General features: G+C 39.3%; 1 protein-coding gene across 1 annotated transcript in view; it reads left to right on the forward strand.

The window, feature by feature from the left end:
- park (E3 ubiquitin-protein ligase parkin) overlaps positions 1 to 27,009 on the forward strand; it is a 77,384-nt gene that overhangs the window by 43,346 nt on the left and 7,029 nt on the right. Inside the window, exons 6-7 of the mRNA XM_090378866.1 lie at positions 127 to 188; positions 9,032 to 9,181. Of these exons, the coding sequence (XP_090234992.1) occupies positions 127 to 188; positions 9,032 to 9,181 (212 nt within the window). The remainder of the gene's footprint in view (positions 1 to 126; positions 189 to 9,031; positions 9,182 to 27,009) is intronic.

Below are 27,009 nucleotides of genomic sequence, written 5' to 3' on the forward strand. Positions count from 1 at the left end.
ATAAACAACCAGTGAAGATTTATGTTTATTCTTACATACTGAGTTTATGTTCAGATTGTGCATATGATTACTTTATGATATATCTTCAGTTCAATGAAAGTGAATAAATTTCACATAATATTTCAGTGGGATGTCCAGATTCTCTCATCAAAGAAAGCCACCATTTTCGGTTGCTAGGAGAAGAACAGGTAAACAGTGTTATTTTATTAACCAGTTTTAAGTGTGCAAGTAGTGTCTTTTTTTTTTTTTCTTTTTAAATCCACTGTTAAAAATAGTCTGCCAATTCAGCATTCTAAATGACATCATAATTATAAAAAATTATTGAATTGATTATTAGTCTTTGTCATTTTGTTCTGTGTGTTACACTAAATATATGACACATCCATGCCAGTTGGGATGCAAATTGAAAATACCTGGAGAGGATCCATATATTTTTTGCTGGAAAATTTGGAAGTGACAAATCAAGCAGTTTCAAAATCCACTTTTCACATGGTGTACAATTATTGCATATGGTTGTTGGCCGTCGATGAATGCTGCTATAATATGGCATAAAAACTGAGAGGGCATAAATTCATTATGCTAATCCTTATGGATTTTTTTCTGTGAATCTGTAACAGTAAAAACTAAACCCAAAGCAAAATTCATTCTTGGCTCATTATCCTTTGACAGATTGGCACAAACAGATTCAAAAAAAGCAAGCATACAGAGAAATAAAATCAAGTAAAAGGGGATCCTGAGGTAGAGCATTGGTTTTACTCACACACTTGCATGCTGAACAATGCCCTAATGAATCAAATATTACCTGATAGCCTATTTAAGTTGGAATCGGGTGTCAGTACAACTTATAAAAAACCTTATAAACCAGTTATGCAATCGTGTACAAAATCCAACTATGCCTAATACTTGTCTTCCCTTCCTACATGTAATCATTAGTAATAGTAAAGAGTTTTTCATTCATTCAGGATTTTTTTTTTTTTTTTTTTTTTTTGCAATGAAAGGCTTAAACCATGTGAAATTAAAGTAAGTTTATCTTTTTATCAAGAACATGAAGTTCTTGAAGTATTATTTATAATTATGCCATATAATGCAAGGATGCCACAGGCTTTTGTTGCCGTGGCAAAACCCCAACAAGTAGTTAAAAATAAAATACAAATTATATGCTTCCTTCCTCACGCAGGTCCAGTTGACCTTTGAGTTTATTCAAACTGTCAGCCTCAACTACCTGTGAGGGCAACTTGTTCCAGCAATCAGTGACTTGTTGGCTAAAAGAAAACTTCCTACAATCTAATTTGAACCTCAACCCCCGTAATTTCAATATATGACCCCTAGTTCTGAAATACTTTATAAAAGTGAGAATTCTACTTTTATTCATTTTACTAATCCCTCCCAGAGCCTTATAAACCTCAGTCAGGTCACCTCTGAGGTGCCTGGTTGACAAGCTCTGTAGCCCACATACTCAGTCTTTCTTTGTATAGTCATCCTTTTGTCGATGTCACCATTCAAGTTGCCCATCTTTGGGTCCTTTCAAGAAGTTCAGTGTCTTTTTTTTCACATGAGGTCTCCAATTTTTGAACAAGGTATTCAAACTGTAGCCTTGCAATTGCCTTATACAGTGGGATTATGACCTTCAACAGCATAACGTTCGATAACTCATCGATAGGGGCTTTCGTGGCTCCCTGTTTACACTGCTCAGAAAACTTCATATCTGCCCATATAACTCCCAGATCCCTTTCCTCCTCCACTGGGCGCCTCCGTAGCCAGGTGGGAAGGAGCAGCAGTGCGTAGCACACGCTTCTTGATTAGACCGGGGTTCGCGCCTGTGACCACCAAATACGGAGGATGCGTAAATGTCAGGGAATGACCACCGCATATCCCCGGAGCAATACTGCCTTAGTTGCTAATGCTCCTAAAAACCAAATAACAAACAACAAACAAACTTCCTCCACTGTTTTTAAACCAACCCCACCAAGTGTATAATTTATTTGAGGGTTGCTTTCCCCGAGTGCATTTAGCAGCATTAAAACATAGCTACCACTTCTCAGACCATCTTTGAAGTCTGTTCAAGCCATCCTGAAGGAGTGCTGCTTGGCACTGATCATTAACAACTCTACCAATCTTTATATCAACTGCAAATTTTCATATCACGCCTTCTATCCCTTCAGGGATGTTTTAATTTTTGTGAAAATGAGAAACAACAGTCATCCAAGAACCGCTCCTTGAGGGACCAATCCAGATGTTACACCAATCTGAAGAATATCCATTAATGACAACCCTCTGCCTTATCTTAGATTATTCTGATCTTAGAATCTTACCGGTAATCCCAACCTGTTCAAATGTAAGTATATAACCTCTCATGAGGGACCGAGTCAAATGTTTTGCTAAAATCCAAATGAACGATGTCAGTTTCCAAATGAACGATGTAAAATCCAAATGTCTGTCTGTCTGTCTGTCCGTCCGTCCGTCCTTCTCTCTAAGATTTTTTGGACTACTGAAGTCAGACTAACTGGTCTGTCTTGATGTATTGGCAATTCTCCAAAGGAATCTCCCCCCCCCCCCAACATCTTTAAGACATTCAACAGCATATCAGTTATATGCTTTGAACTAATATTAATTAATAATTATTAATATAGTTTTTGGAAAATCTCTGTTATCAGTATCTAATAGAGAGTTTCATAACAGAGCTTATTTAATTAAGGTTGTGTGGGTTTTTTTGTTTTTTTCATTCTCCCTCCCACTTACAGTATACCGGGTGGTTATAAAATAAGTTTTCCCTATTCAGGAGATTCTAGTGTCAAAACGGTTAGAGATGGCATTGTGAAAATCAGTGGGTATGTCATTTAGGGTATGGGGAAGCGATTTATAGAAGAATAAAAATTAATTCAAATATCTGCCACCAGGGAAGAAATTGGCACTAAACATGAGATGGAATACTTAACTTAGGATTAGATTTTAATATCAGAACTTAGAAATCTACAGATATTGTTCTATGTGCTTTCCTTCACTTGAGATGACATTCTAAAAACAGGACTGCGTGCAACACAGTTTCATGTAGCAACTCATTGCGGAAGATGATGGCTACATGCTTGATTTCAAATTGACAAGTGTCTGTATGCCGCCATGGTAAACTCTGTCTTTCAGGTATCCCCATAGCCAGAAGTCACAGGGATTGAAATCTTGTGATCGGGATTACCAGAACTGCAGAAAGTCTCTAGAAATAATGCAATTAGTTCCGAATGTTGAACGGAGCAGTTCCTTCACTTGTCGACCAACATGATGAGGGGCACCATCTTGCATGAACACTATGGTCTCCAAGCATTGCCTTTCTTGCAGAGCGGAAATAATGTGATCTTTTAGAAGAATGCAGTACCGTAGAAGAGTCTACACCTCTTACATGCTCCCCCCCCCCGTAATGTGGGGGGAGCATGTAAGAGGGGAGGGAGCATGAGGTGTATACTCTTCAAAGAAAAATGGTCAGATTATAAACTCTGCTGTGAATCTACACCGTACTGTAATGCAGGGTTCCCCAAAGTGTGGTCCACGGCCCCAGTACTGGTCCACGAACAACTTATTTGAAGTGTACCTACATAAAACTCTAAGAAAATTTCCTAAAGAAATTAAATGTAATAAAATACCAAATACCCAGTTATACTAAAAATACTCATTAAGTAAATATTTATTTTTCCAAAAAGATGTCAATTTTATGTAAACCTTTGATAATAAACAAAGAAATGAATTATCTATCTTTTATATATATTTACTTCTTCTTGGTCCTTAGCTGGCAGCTGGGGGAGGCGGTTGGCCACGCAACCAGTATGCTGCTGTAGGTGCCGCAGCGTTTCGGACTTGCTCTGTGATGTTCTTCCATACTTTACGATCCATGGCGTCAGTCCTGGCCTGGTTAAGGTCGAGACATCGGCTCTTCAAGTCATTTTTTTCCACTTGCTTGGCCCACGTTTTCCTAGGCGCGGTCCATTGGATGCTCCATTGGGTGGGTCGTTGTCTCCAAAGGAGTGTGGATGGTATTCTGTTCGTGCCCATTCTGCATACGTGGCCAAACCATCTAAGCCTTCGCTTCTGGATTTGGTCGGCAATGGTTGGTTGCTGTTGGCATCTGGTGCGGATGGTATCATTAGTGATTCGGTCACGAAGTGAGATGCCCAAAATCTGCCGCAGGCATCACATTTGGAATACCTCAAGTTTGTTTAAATCTAGCTTGAGACAAATCCATGTTTCTGATCCGTAAAGGAGAATGGGCAGGATCAAAGTCCGGAAGAGTCGGATTTTAGTCTTTGAGGAAACGTTGGTCCTCTTCCACAGACACCATTTGAGCGAGGCGAACGCAGTGGCTGCCTGTCCAATTCTGCTGTGGATTTCCATGGTGGATGCAACTTTCTTCTCCTGGACCAGCGACCCAAGGTATTTAAAGTCCTGCACTTGCTCGATCTGGACGTCTTCGAGATAGATGGTGGCTTGCGACCCATCTGTTGTCAGGCGCCTCCGTAGCCAGGTGGGAAGGAGCAGCAGTGCGTAGCACACGCTTCTTGATTAGACCGGGGTTCGAGCCCGTGACCACCAAATACGGAGGATGCGGAAAGGTCAGGGAATGACCACCGCATATCCTGGAGCAATATGGCCTCAGTTGCTAATGCTCCTAAAAACCAAATAACAAACAAACAAACAAACCATCTGTTGTCAGGGCCTTTGTCTTATCAGCATTGATCTTCAAACCGTATGGCCGGGCAATGCGGGCAATGTCGTAGAGGACGTCCGTGGCTTCAGAGTCGTTACCAGCAAAGATAGCACTATCATCGGCAAACATCAGGTCAGTCACATAGTGATCCTTGTCATATTGTATGCCCCGTCTGTTTCTGAATGCTTGCCTCATAATGGCGTCGACCACGATGTTGAAAAGCAACGGGGAGGCTACATCCCCTTGGCGGACTCCAGTTTGGATGGTACATTCCTCAGATAAATCGTTCTGGATGCGCACCTGGCTGGTTAAACCATTGTATGCAGTTTGGAGGAGTGTGATGACTTTTCGAGGTACATGTTCGACCTCTAGTAGTTTCCATAAAGCAGGCCGATGGACACAGTCGAAAGCAGACTTAAAGTCAATGAAAACAATGACGGTTCGCTGTCCACACTGGATCCTCTCCTCCATCAGCTGACGGATGGCAAAGATTTGATCACAGCATCCTCGCCCGGGTCTAAATCCCGCCTGTTCTTCTCGACTGGTTTGCTCGCGATGTTTTTGCAGCCTTGACTGGATGATCTTCATAATGACCTTTCCGATGATGGAAAGGAGGCTGATGCCACGGTAGTTCTTGCAATCCCGGTTATCACCTTTCTTGTGGATCGGTACGATAATGGCTTTCCTCCATGTTAGCGGAATTTGTTCAGTGCACCAGATGGTTTTGAGGAGTGAGTGTAGTCGGCGAAGCAGTACATCTCCCCCGGCTTTGATCGCTTCTGTGGTGACTTGGTCCACTCCTGGTGCCCTGCCATTCTTTAGGGATTGTATGGCTGCTTTCACTTCTTCTACTCAACATCGACCATGGAGACTTCAGGGGGATCGATCGATAGTGCGGCTTCTGGCGGTCCCTGAGGGGGGGTCGTGATTATACAATGCTTTGAAGAATTCACTCCACCGTTGCAGGCGTTCGGACGGTGATCGCACGAAGGTCCCATCAGCATTCTTGATGTTGTCACTACTCAATTTGGTCTTTCCACTCAGACATCTGAGGGTGCGGTAGAGAGTGCGGTACTCGTTCTTGGATGCCGCCACTTCAAGATCATCTGCCACTTGGTTCCAGTATGCTTCTCTTTCCGCTGTCCTCTGTCGGACTTCTCGGTTTAGCTGCCGGTACCGTTCAAAGTCGACCAACTTTGCCTGTTTCCGTTTGTCCACGAGGTCGAGGCACTCGTCTGATATCCATGGTTGCGTTCGACGTCGGGCAGGTGGACATAGGAGCTTGGCACATTCCAGGATGGCATCAGAGATCTGCTTTTCTTCTTCATTTATATCCTCGGGCACGGCTAGCGTCTCGAAGCGGTTGGATAGGGCGATCTGATATGCCCCTTTGTTGGTAGCATTCATTAGCTGCCTCCAGTCCAGCTTGGCTGACCGAGATGGCCTTTTTGCATGCCGTAATTTGAGCTGCACCTTAGCCCGGATGAGGTAGTGATCAGATCCGCAATCAGGTCCCCTCATGGCACGAACGTCCATGAGTGATGAGCGAAATCGGGCGTTGATCAGAATGTAGTCCAGGATTGCTGAGTCCTTGCCAGATGGATTTCGCCATGTAAGTTGATGTTTTGGTGCTAGAAATGGCTGTTTCCGATGATCAGGTTGTTAGAGGACAGCAAAGGACAGCAAACGTAGTCCGTTGTCATTGATCTTCCCATGGCCAAACTTGCCCATTGTTGTTTCCCAACCAGATCTGTCCACGCCAATGTGGGCATTAAAGTCTCCTGCGAGGATGATCACTTCTGTCTGTGGAATTGAATCCAGCATATGTTGGAGCTGGTTGTAGAAGTCATTCTTGGTCGGGTCCAGGCTAGTCTCAGTTGGTGCATAGGCGGAGATAATATGGGTCTTGATGGTGCCCTTGACAGTAAGGACTGCCAGGCGGTCCGATATTGGTTGGAAAGCGATCACACTACTGGTGGCCTGAACATCGACCATAAAGCCCACTCCTGCTTCTCGTTTCTCACCACCAGAGTAGAATAGCATAACCGCTTCGTTAGGTGCTGGTGGTTGGATGATCATCGTTCCAGACCCGGTGAGCCTTAATTCGGATAATGCCGCGATTGATACCTTGCACCTAAGTAGTTCTTGGGCAATGATTTCCTTTTGTCCAACGTGGTGTCCCGTTCGAACATTCCATTCGCCAATGTTAATTGCCCTTTTCGGCGTAGTAAGCTTATTGCTATGGCCAGTGGTCCACTTTACACCAGCACCCTGGGTCCCCAGTGCTGGCGCATCGGCTACCCCGGATGCGGTAACATTGTTATAAAAAAATATATTTACTGATGTTAATGAATACCTAATTTCATTATTATTGGTATGTTAATTGTCCTAATGGTAGTGTCATTATTTCCTGAACTTACGAATATAATTATTGAAAATACATTTAATTCATAGCTATAGATGGGCCACGAAAAAAAAAAAATCTGCAAACACTGGTCCGTGCTTGAAAAATTTTGGGGAACTCTGCTGTAACGTATGGACTTTGTAGTGGTCTTTCATGCACAGAAGATGGACAAGAAGTTCCCCATATTTGGCAGTTTTGTGAATTTACAGCCCCATGAAGAGTGAAATGTGCCTCATTAGACCACAAGATCATTTGAGCCCATGTATCATCAAGTTCCATATGAGCCAGAAATCGTAGAGCAAAGTCTGTTCATTGTTGTGATCACAAGACTTTAGTTCTTGCACTACGTGAATTTTGTACAGGAACCAGCATAAAATTATTCGAAGCACTTTACGTACAGTAGACCAAGGAAGGTTCAAGTCTCTTGACACACCCCTGGCACTACTGACTGGTAGTGTTTCGCGTTGTGACCATTCCGATACGTGGTCATCCCCTGCCTGGAATTACACCTAACTCCCCGGTTGCTTCAAATTTCTTTATTAATTTTCGAAGCCTAACTGACATCAAAGGTTCTTTACGCAAACCTTTAAGTTTCCAATATTCACGTAGTGCTGCATTAGGTTACTGTTATTCCGGTAGGACAGTTTTACTAAAAGAGCATGTTCTTTTTTGTAAGAGCCATAATGGTTATTGATGGTGGTACTGGCCTTTCTGCTTTTATCTAACAGGATGTCATTTGTGTAAGCAACATGTCTTGAAGTAAATGACAACTTTTACATATGTTCAGCACCGTTTTTCTCCTGGTGGCAGAAATATTAACTAATTTTTTTTCTTAAAGTGCTTCCCCATACTCTAAATGACATACCCACAGATTTTCATAGCACTAACAATAAACGTCTTGACACTAGGGTCTTCTGAATAGGGAAACTTATTTTATAACCACCCGGTATATGTTCTGATCAAAAAATTTGGGACTAAATTTGTTTTAGAAAATGCATATAAATATTTCAGGAACAAGAAGTGATATGGTTTTAAGTTCTGATGAATAGGAATGGATGAGGTATCACTGGAATGTTCTATGGCAAGCATCATTAAAATTCAATACATGTCTGACGCTATTCCAAAATAAGAATGAAGTTTCTCCACTTTTTTTTTTAAGATCTTAAGAGGCCTTCTGGGATCATTGTTTTCATTCAGGATAGTATTTTGAGATGTGTTTGATTAATTTATAGGCATGATAATTTAAAAATAAATGAATTCAGTCCTTTTGTACAAAGTCATTATATAAGGCCTTGTAGTTGTTCAAAACATTTTTTGAAGCTAATATTAAATTCGTACCATATTCCTGACAACATTGATGAAGTAAAATGTGACATTTCTTAATGATTAACACGCTCATCATTAATTAACTAATTATGTATTCTGTGACCTTGTAGTTTTTATCTTCAGCATAACAAAAGACAAGATTCTGCAATATATAACTTTGTCCTGATATGAGCCAGGTGTTAAGTTATTGTTTCATAGTATATCTCCACCAAAATTTGCTACATCTGTAGTAATACAGAACAGATAGTAAATTGTGACTGATGATCTTATTACAAAGAAGGATTCATTAAAGTATCCTTTGTAATAAGGATACATTTAAAATAATTCACTGTAAAAAGAACTGTAATACATCTAAAAATGATTCACTGTAAAAAGAAGGATACATCTAAAAATGATTCACTGTGTGAAATGGTCATGAACTGCATTTGCTGCATAGGTACATATATCTAAAGTAAAGAAATATGAGGAATGTTGGGGGTGGGGGGTGACAGCTCTGAATGTGGAAATATTATGTGGGGGGCACCACTACACTCTTTCAAAAATATTTTTAAGCATACCACAAATATAATCATCAGTTGGTAGATATATCAGAATGAATAACTGTCTTCCAGTATTCCAGATACCAAAGGTTTGGTGCTGAAGAATGTCTCCTTCATGCTGGAGGTGTTTTGTGTCCACGTCCAAATTGTGGAGCTGGTATAATTCCTGACGCTGACTGTCAAAGAGTTGTGTGTTTACAACAGGGAGGACAAGGTTGTGGAGTACGTAGTAATCTTTCTTCATTTGTTGTTTCCTTTTAGAAATAGAAGTTAGATAATCTGTTCAGTTTGTTACATTTCAGGCACATTTGATTTATTTTTTCTTAAATTATTTGAATTTTTTTTTTTTATTTTCTGTGATTAATATAAGAAAAAAAAATAAATAACTAAAATTCAATTCACTGTATATACCTCACACATTATTTACTGAATATTTTTTATAAATATTTACTTATTTTCGCCTGTATTTTAATAAAAATTGAAATCCAACAGATATTTCATGAATCTTCAGTTTACTAAAATTTACTAAAATAAACATACGTCAGATGATAATATGCATTTTTGTAATTAAAAATATCATTTTATTAAATGTTATTTTATTTATGTTTATTTATTTTTTTTATTTTATTAATTATTTTATTCATGCTTCCTATTGGATAATAATAAAAACTTTAAAAAATTTCACACTTCTGTTATTAGTACAGGAACTTCCCGACTTACGTAAGGGTTGTGTTCCGCGGAATGCTACGTAAGTCAGGGGAAATTCCCCATGCTTGTGCAGCACTCGCAACTGTTCTCTCTGAATTGATTGAATCAAAAAAGAAATGTTCGACGAACATGTAAATAGAATTATTTATTGTATTATTCAATTTTTTATCTCGTGTGCAGGAAAAATTGTAAAAGAGTGCAATTTAAAAAAATTTCAAAATTATAAAATTTTGAAAGAAAGAGAGGAGACAGGCATAATATCAGTAAGTTTTACCTCGAGTATCATTGCCAGAATCTACGTCTTCAGCTGATAAATATGCCGCTGCGGAGGTTGAGGGCTGTGGAGATTTAGAAGCCACTCAACCTTACAAAAGAACATATTAATGGATGACTGGAGGGTGGCTTTTTTCTTTTCATCGTAGATTTCTTTGTAACAAGCAAGCATATCATTCACCCCTCTGTTAACTTTTAAGAATTGTTTGCTGTCAGGATCCATCTTCTCAAACCTCACCATTGCCAATGCAATTTCACTAAATGCCGTTGCCATCTCTCTCTGGTGATGAAGTCTCATTTGGTTCAACTTGAGCTTCGTCAGCATTTTATTCTTTCACTATTGCTGCCTGCAAGTCAATAAGTTCTTCATTAGATAATTCGTTCTCTTCTTCTTCTATTAACTCCTCCACGTCTTTGGCATCAACTTCCAGCTGAAGTAGCTCTGCAACCTTTACAATCTTATCTGTAACCGCTTCATATGATTCATCTTTTTCAAATCCTTTGAAGCCTTTTACATGACGTGGGCATATTTTCTTCCATGCGCCATTTAAACAACTTTTAGTAATTTCTGCCCAGGCCTTATTAATGTTTAAGATAGCGTGGTAAATATTGCAAGATTTCCAAAAGTCTCTTAACATAAAATTTTTCTCATCGTCTACTGCAGACATTGCCTGAGCAAATGTTGTGCGTAAATAGTATGCTTTTAAATTCGAAATAACACCCCGATGCATAGGTTGCATGAGTGAAGTCTTGTTTGGCAGTAGAAATGTAATTCTCATATTCGAATTGAAATCATCTAGATGCGTAGGATGTCCAGGAGCATTATCTAATAGAAGCAAAATCCTGAAAGGAACGTCGTTGTCTTTACGATATTTTTTCAACCTCGGGAATGAAGCAGCATTTAAACCAATCCTCAAAGAGAGATATTGTTATCCATGCTCTGTTTCGATCAGAAATGCACGGGTGGGGTGGCTTTATTGATGCCTTTAAATGCATGGGGATTTACAGAATGGTACACAAGCAGTGGTTTTAATCTGTAATACCCAGCTGCATTAGCCTCAAGCAAGAGTGTGGCCCTATCTTTTGACACCTTGAAACCTGGAATTGTATTTTCCTCTTTGGCAATGTATGTACGACTGGCATTTTTTTCCAATACACAGCAGTCTCATCAACGTTAAAAATTTGCTGCATTGAATAACTGCCTTTATCAATAATTTTTTTCCAACACATCACAAAATTTCTCTGCAGCTGCAGAATCAGCACTGGCGACTTCACCGCTTACTTTAATGTTGTGGAAACCAGCACGATGCTTGAACCTATTAAACCACCCGTTGCTTGCCACAAACTTGGGGTGGGGTTCGCCGTACTTATCCTTAATATCTTCATAAATACTTGTTGCTTTTGCTTGAATGGTCATTAGACCCAGAGGCACTCGCTTCTGAATCTGATTTTCGATCCATATTATTAACAGCTGTTCCATCTTCGATATAGCACCTGAATGCTGTTTTGTGGTCACTGTTGATCTTAAGTGCATTGATCCTTTGACATGTTCTTTTATACATGCACTGTCCTTTAAAATAGTATTCACTGTTGAAGCAGCGAGACCTAATTCCCTTGCAATAGATGACAAACTTTATCCTGCTTCGTGCTTCTTAATCATTTTCATTTCTAAATCAACTTTGTTTTGTTTCTTGGCACTGCCAGCACTTGCACTTTCCGTTGGTTGCTTTCCCTTCATCATTGTAATATGTAAATAGGAATGAAGAGAAGTTTCTGAAAATTTGTATTTTATATGATTGAAGATTTCAGTGAAGGGGAACACATTTCACCATAATAGTGTAAAAACCCACACAAATGCAGTTATCAGTATTATCGCAAATGCAATAAGATCGAGTTTACTACCCGTTTATAATTAGATGCACGAACGGAAAAGCCCAATAAATAGGAAACTGCAAATTGTTTTATGGTCATGATCTCCAGAAACGTGCTTTAAAAAATATCACAAAGGCTTTCAAATTTGATTTGAAATCATATCAAATCGTTATCATATGTTCCCATTTCAAATGGGAACATATGATAACGATGAAAGGGTAGTGCAATTTCCATTATAAATATGACCTTTTAGAGAGATAAATAGCTTAGTAATATAGTGAAATTTTCAACTTCCAAGGACTTGGAGCGAATTACAAAAAAAAAAAAAAAAAAAAAGTGTTATTGGGTTCACATTACAATATTTTCACGATACCTCCATTTATTTCTACAGGATACAAAATACGTTTCCACAATTTTTTTAAGTTTGCTTTGGCCAGGAAAAACTTACGTAAAGTTGAATTTTCATAAGTCGAGGAGTTCCTGTATTAGTATTAGCAAAGGCCACATGGTGCAAGGAAGCCTGTGGCTTATGTTGCACCAGTCCAAATAAAAAAATTAATAATAATAATAAGATAAAATAACAACAAAAAATAAATAAAATAAAATAATAAGAATAAATATAAAATAATAATAATAAGAAGAAAATTAAAAAATAATAATAATACAGCTGACCTTTGAATTTTCCCAAACTGCCAGCCTCGACCACCCATGTAGGTAACTTATTCCAGTAATTTATAACTCACTGGTTAAAATAAAACTTCCTGCAATCCAGTTTAAACATCTCCCCCTGTAGCTTGAAATTATGAACCCTTGTTCTAGAATCGTGTATTACCATGAAAATTTCGTCCTCATTCATTTTGCTCGTGCCTTAAAGCCTTAAACACCTCAATCAAGTCTCCTCTAAGGTGCCTAGTTTCTAAGCACTGCAACCCACATATTCGAAGTCTTTCCTCATATGGACTCCCTTTTGCTGATCTCACCAGGCAAGTTACCCGTCTTTGGACTCTTTCAATAAGCACAATGGCTTTCTTTAGGTGCAGTCTCCAAACTTGAACACAGTATTCCAATTGTGGTCTAACAATAGCTTTATATAATGGGTTTATGACATCCATATCTCTACTAGCAATTGTTCGATAAATCGTCGATAGTACACTATGGACTTCCTTGCAACCAGTCCACAGTGCTTGGAGAATTTCATGTCCGACCGTATCATAATACCCAAGTCCCTTTCCTCAGCTACAGGCTTTAGTTCAACTCTGCAAAGCGTATAGGTTATTTTGGGGTTACTGTTCATTAGGTGAAATACCTTACACTTTTCTGGATTAAAGCATAGCTGCCATTTTTCTGACCATCCCTGAAGTCTATCTAGGTCATTCTGAAGAAGCTCTGCTTGGTGGTGATCATTAACTACTCTATCAATCTTTCCATCATCTGCAAATTTAGACATCACGGCCTCATCCTTCGTCAATGTCATTTATGAAAATCAAAAACAACAGTGGTCCTAATACTGATCCTTGGGGAACCCCACTTCTTACATCAACCCAATCTGGGGAATAACCATTTATCACAATCCTCTGCCTCCTGCCCTGAAGCCATCCAGCTATCCATTTAAAGATTTTCCCTGTGATTCCAACCTATTCCAGCTTATAAAGTAACCGCTCATGTGGGACTGAGTCAAATGCTTTGCTGAAATCCAAATAAACAATGTAAAAATTATTCCCTAAGTCCGGCTCTTGAGTGACCCTGTTAAAGTATGATTCTACCCTTGATCGTAGTCTCCATGATTTTCCCTACTACTGAAGTTAGACTAACTGGCCATAATTTCCCACTTCACTCTTAAAACCACCCTTATGTATTGGAGATACATTGGCACTTTTCCAATCCAACGGAATCACTTCAGAGTCCAGTGATGCTCTCTTAATTAGCCTCTTAATTAGTGGTTTAGTGTGCTCACTTGCCGCCGCACCTTAAGATTATAGGGTATATGCCATCAACCCTGGGAGCCTTACTGGCCTCTAGACTCAAAAGTTTTTTCATTAAATAAACATGTGAAATTTCAACATCATTAATTACATTCTTTTGAACTTCACTCCCATAATTTCTCATTGATGTAAAGGGTTTTTCTTCTGTAAATATCGATACAAAGTAACTGTTGAGTTCATTTGCAACTTCAGCTGGGGTATCTAATACTATCCAATGTCCATTAAATAAGGGTCCGATCTGGTTTGTCCTTCTCTTCTTTGCATTTATATATGTGAAGAATTCTTTATCCCCTCTTTGCCAGTAATTTCTCGTAATCTGCCTTTGCCAGCCTAACCTTTTCTATGGCACTATTACAGATCAGTTTATAGCTGTCATAGGCTTCAATACTTTTTATTGCTCTGTAACTTTTCCTTGCCTTCTTTTTCTGCTCAAGTAATCTGGTAACTTCATTATTAATCCAACTTGGAATCCTCCTCGTGGAGTATTTTTTAATGGTATATACGCATTCAAGGCTTCTGTAATTAATGTTTTAAAGGTATACCATAATCCTGTGCAAAATTTGATTATTTTTATGTTTCATATAAGAATATTGGAGCATTTAAGGACACCCTTTTTAGGTTAAGGGGGGGTTGCATTGCATCAGTGTTTTTTTTTTTTTTTTTTTTATATGTAAACCCCAAACACGAGAGGTATTAGAACCTATAGAACTTAGTACCATGCTTCGGTTGGAGATTGAGAAGACGAAAGAAGATATTTGTTGACATTTGACTTGAACTTCTGTAGACTAATTTTCAGGAAATACGTATGAAGGAAGGTTGTTCCAGAAAACGGCAGTTGAATGAATAAACGAGGAAGATGAAAAGTTGGTTCTGTGAGTTTGAAGTTGGACAGTAAATGGATGTTGGCTGGTGGCGGCATGTGTTCGGACTGTTTTGAAAGAGAGAGAGTGGGAATTATAGAAGCCAATTCAGAAGAACAGTGCCCATGGAAGTATCTGTAGAAGAGGCATGCAGCAGAAACAGTACGTCTATGAGAAAGCGAGTGGAGAGACTCTGTTAGAGATGAATCATTAATTAACCTAACTGCCCTCTTCTGAATGGAATCAAGAAGCCTGAGAGAGGTTTTGGGAGCACCACCCCAGATGTGGGAACAATATTCCATGGCAGGCCGGATTTGCGATTTATACAGAGTGAGCAGCTGTTTGGAAGAAAGGAAGAAAGGTAACGCTGAGAGCGAAAGAGAGAACCAAGTTTTTTAGATGCAGAGGAAGCAATATTTGTAATGTGCTTGTGCCAAGAGAGATTAGAAGTCAGGGTAATCCCCAAAAGAGATATATCATTTTGCCTAGAAATCGGAGTGTCGCTAAAGATAAGCATAGGAGCAAAAGAATCCTTTTTCAGAGATATAAGACAAGACTGAGTTTTAGAAGGGATGAAATCACTAAGTTGTCTTTGTCCCACTGGAGAATTACCTGAAGATCGGCATTTAAGGAATTGGTAGCAGATTTCGAGAAGTTGAAGCTGATTGAGCAGGGCAAGGTTTCTCAAAATGGAAGGTGGAATGCAATGTGCTATCATCGGCAAAACTATGGATAGGATTTCCAGTCAATGGAAGAAGGTCATTAATATACAAGAGGAAAAGAGTGGGAGAAAGAACTGAACCTTGGGGGACACCGGCATAGAGAAGTTAGAAGACAGAGAGCCATCTACCATTACCCTCAGTGAGCGATCAGAGAGAAAACTGGATAACCAATTACTAAAAACAGTTTGCAAACCATAAGATGGAAGTTTGTTTAGAAGACCTTTATGCCAAACACAATCGAAAGCCTTTGAGATGTCAAGAGCAACTACTTGTGTTTCACCGAACCTTTCCATTTTTTTTTTTTTTTTTTTTAAGTAGTTGTTGGCGCATAGGCTTCTGTGGCCATAATGCACCTCACAAGGTTTTTGCAGTACTTTTATCCGAGCCTGAGATGGGAATCGAACCTGCGACCTTTGGGTTGCCAGGCAGGCACTTTACCCATCCGGCTAACCCGGTCGGCAACCTTTCCATTGAATTAGTCCATAAATGGGTAACATAAGCCAGAATATCACCAGTGGATCGACACTGACGGAATCCATACTGGCGATCATTGATCAGACGGAAGGTTTCTAGGTAGTTTAAGAGTTGGCGGTTAATTGATTTCTCTATTACTTTAGAAAGAGTAGAAGTAATTGCAATGGGACGATAATTGGATGGGAGGGATTTTTCACCCTTTTTAGGAACTGGCTGGATATCAACAAATTTCCAAGCAGAAGGAAAAACACCTTTGGAATAAAAAAGTGAAAAAAGGTGGCAAAGAATAGGAGTAAGTTCAGGAGCACAGGTTTTGAGAACAAGTGGAGAAATACCATCGGGACCTGGAGCTTTCTTAGCATCAAGATTCGTCAAAATCTTTTTGATGGAAGACCACACGAGGCATTGAATGGAGCATGTTGGGAATCGTGGGAGGTGTTTTACCAAGATCATTAATACATGAGTTGGAAGGAAAATGGGATGCTAGCAGGTCAGCTTTATCCTTGGCTGAAGTGATAACAGAACCATCTGGTTTGGACAGAGGTGGGAGCAGAGATGGGCAAAAGTTGCGGCCAATAGCTTTGGCAAGAGACCAGAATGCTCGGCTACCATTAGGGCAAGAAGCAAGTTTTCTACTCTTAGCCTGTTCGAGTTCTAGTTTGGACTGATTAATAACTGCTTTACAATTGTTGCGAGCTTTGGTGTAGGCAGAAAATGAAACTGGAGAATTAGAAACAAGCCAACAATTACGATATGTAACATTCTTCTCTTGAACAGCCTTAGCACATTTATTGGAAAACCAAGGTTTATTTAAAGGACGAGATGTTAAAGTGGAGTGTGGGATAAAGGATTCCATTCCTGCAAGAATAATTTCACTGACACGATCTGAGCAAACGTTCACATCAGAAGTTTTGAAACAGTAATCTGACCAAGGAAAAGAAGAAAAGAAGTCTCTCAGGTCATCCCATTTTGCATTCTTGTAATGCCAAACAACATGAGGTTGGGAATAGCCATGAGATAAAGGTTCCATTGGAAAAGAGACAATCACCAAGTTGTGATATGAAGTGCCTAAAGGACCTCTCACTTCGACCGTGTACTTAGAAGGGTTGTTTGTGAGAAAAAGATCAAGCGTATTGGCTGTATGATTAGGATTGTCCGGTATTCTTGTAGGTAAATGAACAATCTGTGCAAGGTCATTAGTAATTGAAAAAGCCTCAGCATCTTGACCAGCTAGGTTGGTTTGACTAGAAAACGGAAGCCAGCTGGAGTTGTGAACATTAAAATCACCAAGGAAAATTACCTCACTGTTAGGAAAGTTGGACCGGAGAAAGTCAAGTTGCAAAGAGAAGAAGTCAAAGAGCTCCAAGTGATTAGTGGAGTTGGGAGAACGGTAGAGACAACAAATGAATTTGACACAATGAGGTAGAGAGATTTTAAGCCAGAGAAGATCAAAGAGAGGAGATTCCAAATTGCCAAGTCTCTGACAGGGAATATCAGAACGGACATACGCACAAGTACCACCTTTGAGGCGAAAGAAATCATACAGCGAATAATTTGGGCATCTGAGATGAGCAGTAGTTGAATCAACCGATAACTGAGATTCTGTCAGAAAAAGTACATGGGGTTTGGCAGACTGCAAGTGGAAATGGACATCGTTGAGATTAGAATTGAGACCATGTATATTTGTGAAATGAATAAGAAGTGCTTGGGAGGTTTAGATATTTTCGCAGATAAGCTTGCTCTATTAGTTTGACAATTCATGGTGTGTTCAATAATAAGAAAAAGTGGGTGGGACATGCTGTATGAAGTAATGAAATTTTTGGATAATGCGTACACACAGTGAGAATATACCCAGATCCTTGACATAACGTGGCCTCGACAATGCTCCCCGCATACACACTATTTCGACTCCCTCCAGTCACTATCTGGCAGAGTAGAGGTAGCAAGATTATACACTAGCTGATCCGGAATCCTCCTAGAGAGTTACCAATAGGTTCGGTCCGGTGTACTAACTAGGGGCTGGCCTGCGAAAACCGTTTTAGAGCTGTTCCCTCAAAATGTAAGGAATATTGGATCTCGTTACGATGTTCATCATAACCTCAAAAGTCATCAATCAAAGTGCATGATGGAAGAGATAGGGAAGGGTTGACCGGAACTTAGCTCTAGGGACTAAACATGGGTTCCACCACTTCAAGCCTCCAATAAGCAAAGTGGTGGTATTGCACCGGTTGATGAGAGTCATCTCCCACCTAGTACTGCCTGGTAACATAGAGGGACGGCATTCCTTCATGTGGTGTGGGCGCCACACCTTGACCCCTGCTTACGTTGGTTCACACCTGCGTGATCACCCACCATGTACTTGTGCATGGAGGTTATACCCAGGATTACTAACAGTCCCACCATTGTGAAGGTGCAAGCAGAGGATTTGGCTGTCACAGACTGTCCGGACTTCGCCGAACTTGGGTGCACTGACTTGAGTGTCACCCGAATATCAGTTCCATCAGTGTTTTAGACTCCCAGGTAGCAAGTACAGCTTGTCTGGCATATTAGCATTAGCATTAGTAGGGGCATATGATGCAAGAAAGCAAGCTTATGCAGCATCAGCCAAAAAAAAAAAAAAAAAACCCACTTCCACTTCACCCCTCTGTTCATTTGAAACTGTCCAGCTGAGCCTTAAATTTATTTAGGCTGTCAACTTCCACAAAGGTATGGAAGTCTGTTCCACCAACCAACTACCCGCTGGCTAAAGGCAAATTTCCGCACGTCTATCCAACATCTGTCTTTCCTCAATTTGAATTTATGCCCTCTCAGGTGATTATTCAGGTGATCACTCCCATCAGCATTGAGCATGCTAAAACCATTCAAGGCTTTATACACCTCTACCAGATCACCTTGCTGGTGCTTAGTCTCCAGACACTGTAATTTGCAAAACTTAACTCTTTCTTCGTAAGAGTACCCCTTAGTTCCATTCACTAATCTTGTTGCCCTTCTCTATACTCGTTCCAGCAGCTCTACATCCTTCTTGAAATGAGGCCTCCAGACCTGTATACAGTACTCAAGGTGTGGTCTGACCATTGCCTTATACAAGGGAATAATCGCCTCCTTATCCCTGCTAGAAAAATTCCTGTATATCATTGACAAGACACCATGAGCTACTCTTGCAGCCCGTCTACACTGCTCAGAGAACTTCATATCTGCCTGCACAATTACCCCCAGGTCCTTTTCATTCTCTGCCACTGTCAGTGTAGTACCACAGTGTTGATACGTTGCTCTGCGGTTGCTGTTTCCCATATGTAGTACTTTACATTTGTCAATGTTAAACTTCATTTGCCACCTCTCAGCCCATCTGCTCAACCTTTCCAGATCCTGTTGCAGCAGCATAGTGTCAGTAGTGTCCTTGACAACCCTGCCAACCTTTGTATCATCTGCAAACTTGGACATTAAGCTTGATATACCATCATCAATATTATTTATAAATACAGAAAACAATAATGGACCCAACACTGAACCCTGAGGGACTCCACTAATGGCATTAGTCCACGAGCAGTGTCCATTGATTACCACTCTCCATCTTCTCCCCCTCAACCACCCCCTTTTGTATAGCAGCAATTTTCCTCCAATGCCACACTGCTCCAATTTGTGCAGCAGTCTTCCATGTGCAACAGTATCAAAAGCCTTTCTAAGATCCAAGTATATAATATCAAAGTTATTCCCTGCATCCAGTTCTTTTGTGACTGCATCATAGTATCCAATCAGATTGGTCAGGCAAGACTTCCCCTTAACAAAACCATGCTGTCCGAGCTATAACTGAAGTCTTGTCTAGATGATCCTGCAGTGCTTTTTTAACCAGTGCCTCCATTAATTTTAATGGAACAGAAGTTAAACTCACAGGTCTATAATTACTTGTGTTGGCCTTTGATCCTCCTTTGTGAATTGGGGTCACATTTGCACATCTCCAGTCTGTGGATACCTCCCCTGAGTCCAAGGAAGTTCTCATAATTATGGCTAAGGGTTTGCTTACTTCCTTTGCTGCCTCCTTTAATATAACTGGATAGATCCCATCCACCCCAGGTGCCTTTCTTGTGTTTATCTTCAAAAATTTCTCCTCCACTTTACTCTCAGTTATTACAAAATCATCTAGCTCACTGCCAGAGTTTACTTCACCTCTGGCATTCCCCTCGCTGAATAACTCCTCATGTGTGAATGTCGATGCAAAATATTCATTTAGTTTGTTAGCTACCTGAGCAGGATCATCAACAGTTGACCCATCGATATCAAGTGGACCAATCTGATTCATCCTCTTCCTTATAGAGTTTACATAAGTAAAGAACTCTTTGCTGTTTTTCTTTGCATCCCTTGCCAAAGATTTCTCGTAATCTGCCTTTGCCTGCCTAACCTCCTTTGTAACTTGGTTACAGATCAACTTGTATCTATCATAGGCTTCTGTGTTACGTGTTAATTTATATGTATCCCATACATTTTTCTTCTCTGTCATATGTCTCATTCTTTTATCTGTCATCCATTTAGGCCTAAACCTTGAACAATATTTCTTAGTTGGTATGTAAAGCCTAGTTGCTTCCAAGATAAGTTCTTTGAATGCTTCCCATTTCGAATTCGCTGTTGGTAACATTTTCAGTTGGTCCCACTGTATAGAATTTAAATACTGTCTCAGACTGTAGTCGCCTTTACAAAAGCAATAACCCTTCCCTTTACTCATGATGGTAGTTACCTCTTTGAGTAAATCCCACTTCAGCACACTGTGATCACTGCCACCTAGTGGTTTCTTTATCTGCAGATTCTTAATGCATGAAGAATCACTACTGATAATCAAATCAAGAGTATTACTCCCTCTAGTTACCTCCCGAACATGCTGATTTAGAAAACAATCATCCAATATATCCACTAAAGCCTTGCTAATGTGTGAGTGACCAACCCATAAATTCCAGTCAAATATCTGGGAAATTAAAATCCCCCATTATAAGACTCTCTGATGTACTGGCCCACTCTATTTCCCTGTACAGTATCTTATTATTATACTCATCAGAGTCATTAGGCCTATAGCACACTCCTACTCTCAATTTTGATCTCCCAATGCTTATGTCACACCAAACTGACTCGACACTGCACTGTCCAGCGATGTCGACTGGCTTCACTTCCTTGGATTTTGTGTTTTATTTTATGTTTTTTATCTGAGAGAATGTCTGTGACAACCTCAAGGACCTCAGTAAGTGTGTTTCTGATGCTGATAAACAAAGCTACTTAAGATTTATTATTGGTCAATAATGCTATATGCACTATATATTTAAGATTTAGAGTGCAGTTAACAGCCATTTAAAACAAAGTTTAGAAGCCTGTAACATAGCAGTAATTAACTTTAAAATTAATATAGTACACATTGTATATATTATAAATATGCATATTTTCATATACAGCCACTCTCTGACTTACGTAAGGGAGTGGCTGTTGCGTTAAGCAGATCTCTACATAAGTCAGAATTTCCCTAAATGCTTATGCAGTACTCACAACTATGCATGCTGAATTTGATTGAAGCAAAAAAGAAATGTTCAATGAACATGTATATAGAATTATTTATTCAATTTTTTTTTATCTCATGTGCATGAAAAATTACAAAAGAGTACAAAATTACAAAAATTTCAAAATTATAAAAATTACAAAAAGAGAGAGGAGACAGACATAACGTCAGCAAGTTTTACCTTTCGAGCATTGTTGCCAGAATTAACTCTCCAGCTGATAAGCATGCCGCTGCAGAAGTTGAAGGCTTGTGGAGATTTAGAAGGGTTTTTTTTTTCCAACCATCACAAAATTTCTCTGCAGCTGCAGAATCGACACTGGTGACTTCACCGCATACTTTAATGTTTTGGAAACCAGTGCGATGCCTGAACCTATTAAACCATTTGTTGTTTGCCACAAATTTGGCTTGGGGTTGTTGTACTTATCCTTAATATCTTCATAAATACTTCTTGGTTTTGCTTGAATGGCCATTGGACTCAGGGGCACTTGCTTCTGAATATGATTTTCCATCCATATTATTAAGTTTTTCCCCTTCGATATAGCACCTGAACGCTGTTTTGTGATCACTGTTGATCTTAAATGCGTTGATCCTTAACAGTTCTTTTATACGCGCACTGTCCCTTAAAATAGTATTCACCGTTGAAGCAGCGAGACAAATATGTGCAAGATGACAAAATTTGTCCTGCTTCGTACAGTCAGTCCTTATATAGCACGATAGTTGTGTTCTAGAAATCCTCGTGCAATGCAAAATCGTGCAATATAAATAACAGGCCCTATGGGAAAAATAGGGTTAGGTGCCCGACCACCCAAGATTGAACACACATTTGTAACCAAAACATTACCAAACACAATAAATAATCGTAATAAAATACGTATTTTATTACGACTATTATGTAATAAAATATTGCTAATGCTTTTGCTTCTATCGTAAGCAAACTTGTTTTTTTTGCTTGATTTTCTATCCAAACAGATGACAGCTGTTCCATCTCTTCCAATTCTTTGTGTCTTGATCTAATGGATTTTAATTACACTTTGAGTTGTTCCTGCTATGAAAGTTGCTAATGCTCCTAAAAAACCAAATAACAACAACTATGAAAGTTGTTTTTATTTTCTCTACATTCTTTCCAATTCTCGGCGTTGTCTCATTTAGGCCAGTAGCACGTGCAATATCACATGGTCTTAATTTCGCTCAGTGTTTCAAAATTTCATATTTTTTCTCTATCAACAGAGGCGGACTGGCCATAAGCCTTACTGGGGAAACCCGGGTGGGCCGGAGGCCAGAAGAGGATGGAGGCCGGTGTGATTTTGGCCATAAACGCTAGTATGAGGCCGCTACAAATTTTCCCAGGTAATTTGACCAAGTCCGCCTCTGTTTATTGATAACGTATTGCTTTTGTTTTTCTCTCTGAATCTGTAGTGTCTTCACCAGGACACTTCCTTTTCACACCTTTTAAGTATTTTACTCATTTTAGGGAATAAAGCACAATTACAAAATGAGGAGGCACGCTTGATACACATAAACAAAGCTGCGCGCATGTAGCAACTGAATAAACAACACCATAAAGGCAGACACACACTAACACCTCACTAGTTCACATTTTACTAAAGCACATTTCTGGGGGTTACTACCATAAAACAATAAAAACTATTTCCAGCTGCATTTCTGCTAGTGGAATCTGTTATAAACTGGTAGTAAACTCGATCTAATTGCATTTGCGATAATACCGATAGCTGAAATTGTGTGGGTTTTTAAGTTATTATGGCAAAAATTAAAAACATAAATACATTTTCAAAATCTTCTCTTCATTGCTATCGTGTTGCATTCAGTTGGGGTGATTCCGCATTCGACTGCCATTTCTTGTAAACACAAAGGCGAATCGTGCATAAGTGAATTCGGTTCGTGTTATATACGATATCGTTCCGCTATTTATAAATCCTGTATGATCGAATTTGTGTAGTGTAAACATGTGTTACACGAGGCCAACTGTACTTCTTAATTAATCATCTTCATTTCTAAATCAATTTTGTTTTATTTCCTAGCACTGCCAAAAATTGCACTTTCCGTTGGTTCCCTTCACCATTGTAATAAGTAAATAGGAATAGAGGATTCTGAAAATTTATTTTATGTCTTTTTTATGATCGAAGATTTCAGTGAAGGGGAATTCATTTCACCATAATACCGTAACGTAAAAACCCAATTTGGTAATTATTATCGAATTCAGTATTATTGAATATACAATAAGATCGAGTTTACTACTGTTTATAATAGATTGCGCTAACAGAAAATCCCAATAAACCGGAAAGTGCAAATTATTTTTATTGTTTTATGGTAGTGCCCAATGCTAAGGTTGGAAAAAGGCAAAACAGTGCAGAAAGAGGAACTATAGGAAATTTTGGAATTGGTGTAAGAAATAAAAGAGGTGAAAGACTTGTGGAATTTGCAGAATCTCAAGGACTGTCAGTAATGAACACTTTTTTCAAGAAAAGGGTGAACAGAAAGTGGACATGGAAGAGTCCAAATGGATTAACAACTAATGAAATCGACTTCATCCTCACTAACAGAAGATATATTGTGAATGATGTTACCGTCCTGAATAAGGTAAATATTGGAAGTGATCACAGAATGGTAAGATGTGCACTTGATATAGATTTAGGAAAGGAAAAAAACTGACTCGAGTAAATAATACAAAGGTCTTGGAGATAACAGAGGAGGAGAAAAAGCAGTATGTACTGGAACTTAAGAACAAGTTTGAGTTTCTGCAGACTGCTCAGGACCGAGATATCGACAAGGAATATTACAACTTTCTGAAAGTGATAAAGCCCAAGAAACCTATAGGGAAAAAGAAATCCAAAGAAGAAAAATTAGTCAAGAAACACTTGTCATGATGAACCGAAGACGACAAATGAAGAGCAAGAAAAACACTGACAGGGAGAAAATTGAGTTTACTGAGTTATGCAAAGCCATTAGAAAGAGACTCAGAGAGGACATAAGAAGATTTAATACAAGAAAAGTAGAACAAGCATTAAGGGAAAACAAAGGATTTAAATCAGCAGCCATGAGCAGTAATACAGAAAGACAAATGATACTGAAACTGAAGAATAGCGATGGTGTACTTATAAACAGCAGAGAAGGCATAATTCAAATAGCAGAAGACTGCTATAGAGAATTATACAAGGAGCAAGAGAATGATGCCAGCAGTGGGGAAGATGGATTGCAAAATAGCAACACATACGACATACCCGATATTCTTCCTGATGAGGTAGAACATGCATTGAAGAAAATGAAGAATCAGAAAGCCCCAGGGGAAGATGAAGTAGTAGTAGTGGCTTGTGATGCAAGAAAGCAAGTGTATGAGCTTATGCAGCATCAGCCAAAAAAAAAAAAAAAAAATCACACCATTCCCTCCAAATGCCTGTCCAGTTCCTCCTTAAATTTATTCAACCTATCAACTTCCATAATGACAGATGGAAGTTTGTTCCAGCAAATAACCACCCACTGGCTAAAGGCAAATTTCCACACATCTATTCTACATCTGTCTTCTTAATTTGAATTTATGCCCCCTTAGGTTCGTAATCTGAACAAGTGGAAGGATCCCATTAGAATTCAGCGTGCTCAACCCATTCAAGGCCTTATACACCTCAATCAGATCACCGCACAAGTGTCTAGTCTCCAGCAACTGCAATTTGCAGAACTTAAGCCTCTCTTGGTAAGAGGATCCCTTCATTCCCCTCACCAATCTTGTTGCCCTTCTCTGTACACGCTCAAGTAAATCTACATCCTTCCTAAAATGAGGCCTCCAGACCTGTACGCAATACTCAAGGCGCGGCCTGACCATTGCCTTATACAGAGGGACAATCACCTCCTTCTCCCTGCTAGCAAAATTCCTATATATCGTTGACAAAACCCCATGACCTGCCCTGGCAGCCTGTCTGCATTGCTCAGAAAACTTCATATCTGACTGCACAATTACTCCCAGGTCTTTTTCATTTTCTACCACCTTAAGTGGTAGAAGTGGAAGTGGTTTTTTTTTTTTTTTTTTGGCTGATGCTGCATAAGCTTGCTTTCTTGCATCAAATGCCTCTACTAATGCTAAAGTGTAGTACCACACAGTTGGTACGTTTCTCTGGGGTTACTTCTACCCATATGCAGTACTTTGCATTTGTCAAGGTTAAACTTCAGTTGCCACTTCTTAGCCCATCTGCCAAAATTATCTAGATCCTGTTGCAGTAGCACACTGCCATTACTGTCATTAACAACCCTGCCAACCTTTGTATCATCTGCAAACTTTGACATTAAGCCTGATATACCTTCATCAATATCATTGATAAATATACAAAACAACAGTGGACCTAACACCGAACCCTGTGGGACTCCACTAATAACATTAGTCCACAAAGAGCAGCACCCATTGATTACCACCCTCTGTCTTCTCCCACTTAACCATCCTTTTATCCATTGTAGCAACTTACCCTTAATACCATTCTGCTCCAATTTGTACAGTAGTCTTCCATGTGCAACAGTGTCAAAAGCTTTTCTGAAATCCAAATATATGATATCAAAATTATTTTTTGCATCCAGTTCCTTTGTAACCACATCATAATATCCTATCAAATTTGTCAGACAAGACTTTCCCTTAACAAACCCATGCTGTGCCTGAATTATTGCTGCAGTCTTGTCTAGATGATCCTGCAATGCATCTTTAACCAGTGACTCCATTATTTTACCCGGAACAGAAGTTAAACTAACTGGTCTGTAATTACTGTAGAGTTGTTAAAATTGGGAGGAAGAGACATAACGCAAAAACTGGCAAGGCTCTTCACAAAGTGCATTAGAAAAGGTGTGCCGTCTAAGCAGTGGAATAATGCAATCATAGTTTTGCTGCATAAGAAAGGAGATAAATCAGAAATTGGAAATTATAGACCAATTAGCTTGTTATCCCACATCTACAAGTTGTTCACAAGGGTCATTACTAACAGATTAGAAAGAATACTTGATGAGAATCAACCGAAAAAGCAAGCTGGCTTTAGGACAGGATTCTCAACTATGGATCACCTTCACGTAATATCACAGCTAATGGAGAAAGCAAATGAATATAAAACACCATTATGCCTGGCATTTGTGGATTATGAAAAGGCATTTGACTCCATACAGCGTAAGGCAATGTTTCGGGCACTAGAAAGACAAGGCATAGATACCCTATATATTATGATTTTGAAGAAAATATATGAGAGTGCTACCTCCTTTATTAGACTAGACAAAGACAGTAGGAAATTTAAAATCGAGAATGGAGTTCGACAAGGAGACACAATATCTCCGAAGCTGTTTACTGCTGCCCTTGAAGAAGCTTTCAGAAGATTAGACTGGTCACAGAAAGGAGTCAATGTGAACGGAGAGTACCTAAACCATTTACGATTTGCAGATGACATTGTGGTCATAAGCAACGATCCCAAAGAATTAGAGGAAAATCTTAATCAGTTATGCACAGTTAGTAAGGATTTTGGACTAAAGATGAATATGGCTAAAACAAAGGTAATGATGAACACGTATGCCACAGAAATGGATATAATGACTGAGTGAAGTAGCAGTAATTGAAAAGGTGGAGTCATATACTTATCTGGGACAAGTT

This window comes from Mastigoproctus giganteus, chromosome 8, assembly GCF_048544385.1.
Source record: "Mastigoproctus giganteus isolate SK-2022 chromosome 8, ASM4854438v1, whole genome shotgun sequence".
Classification (NCBI taxonomy): Eukaryota; Metazoa; Arthropoda; class Arachnida; order Uropygi; family Thelyphonidae; genus Mastigoproctus; species Mastigoproctus giganteus.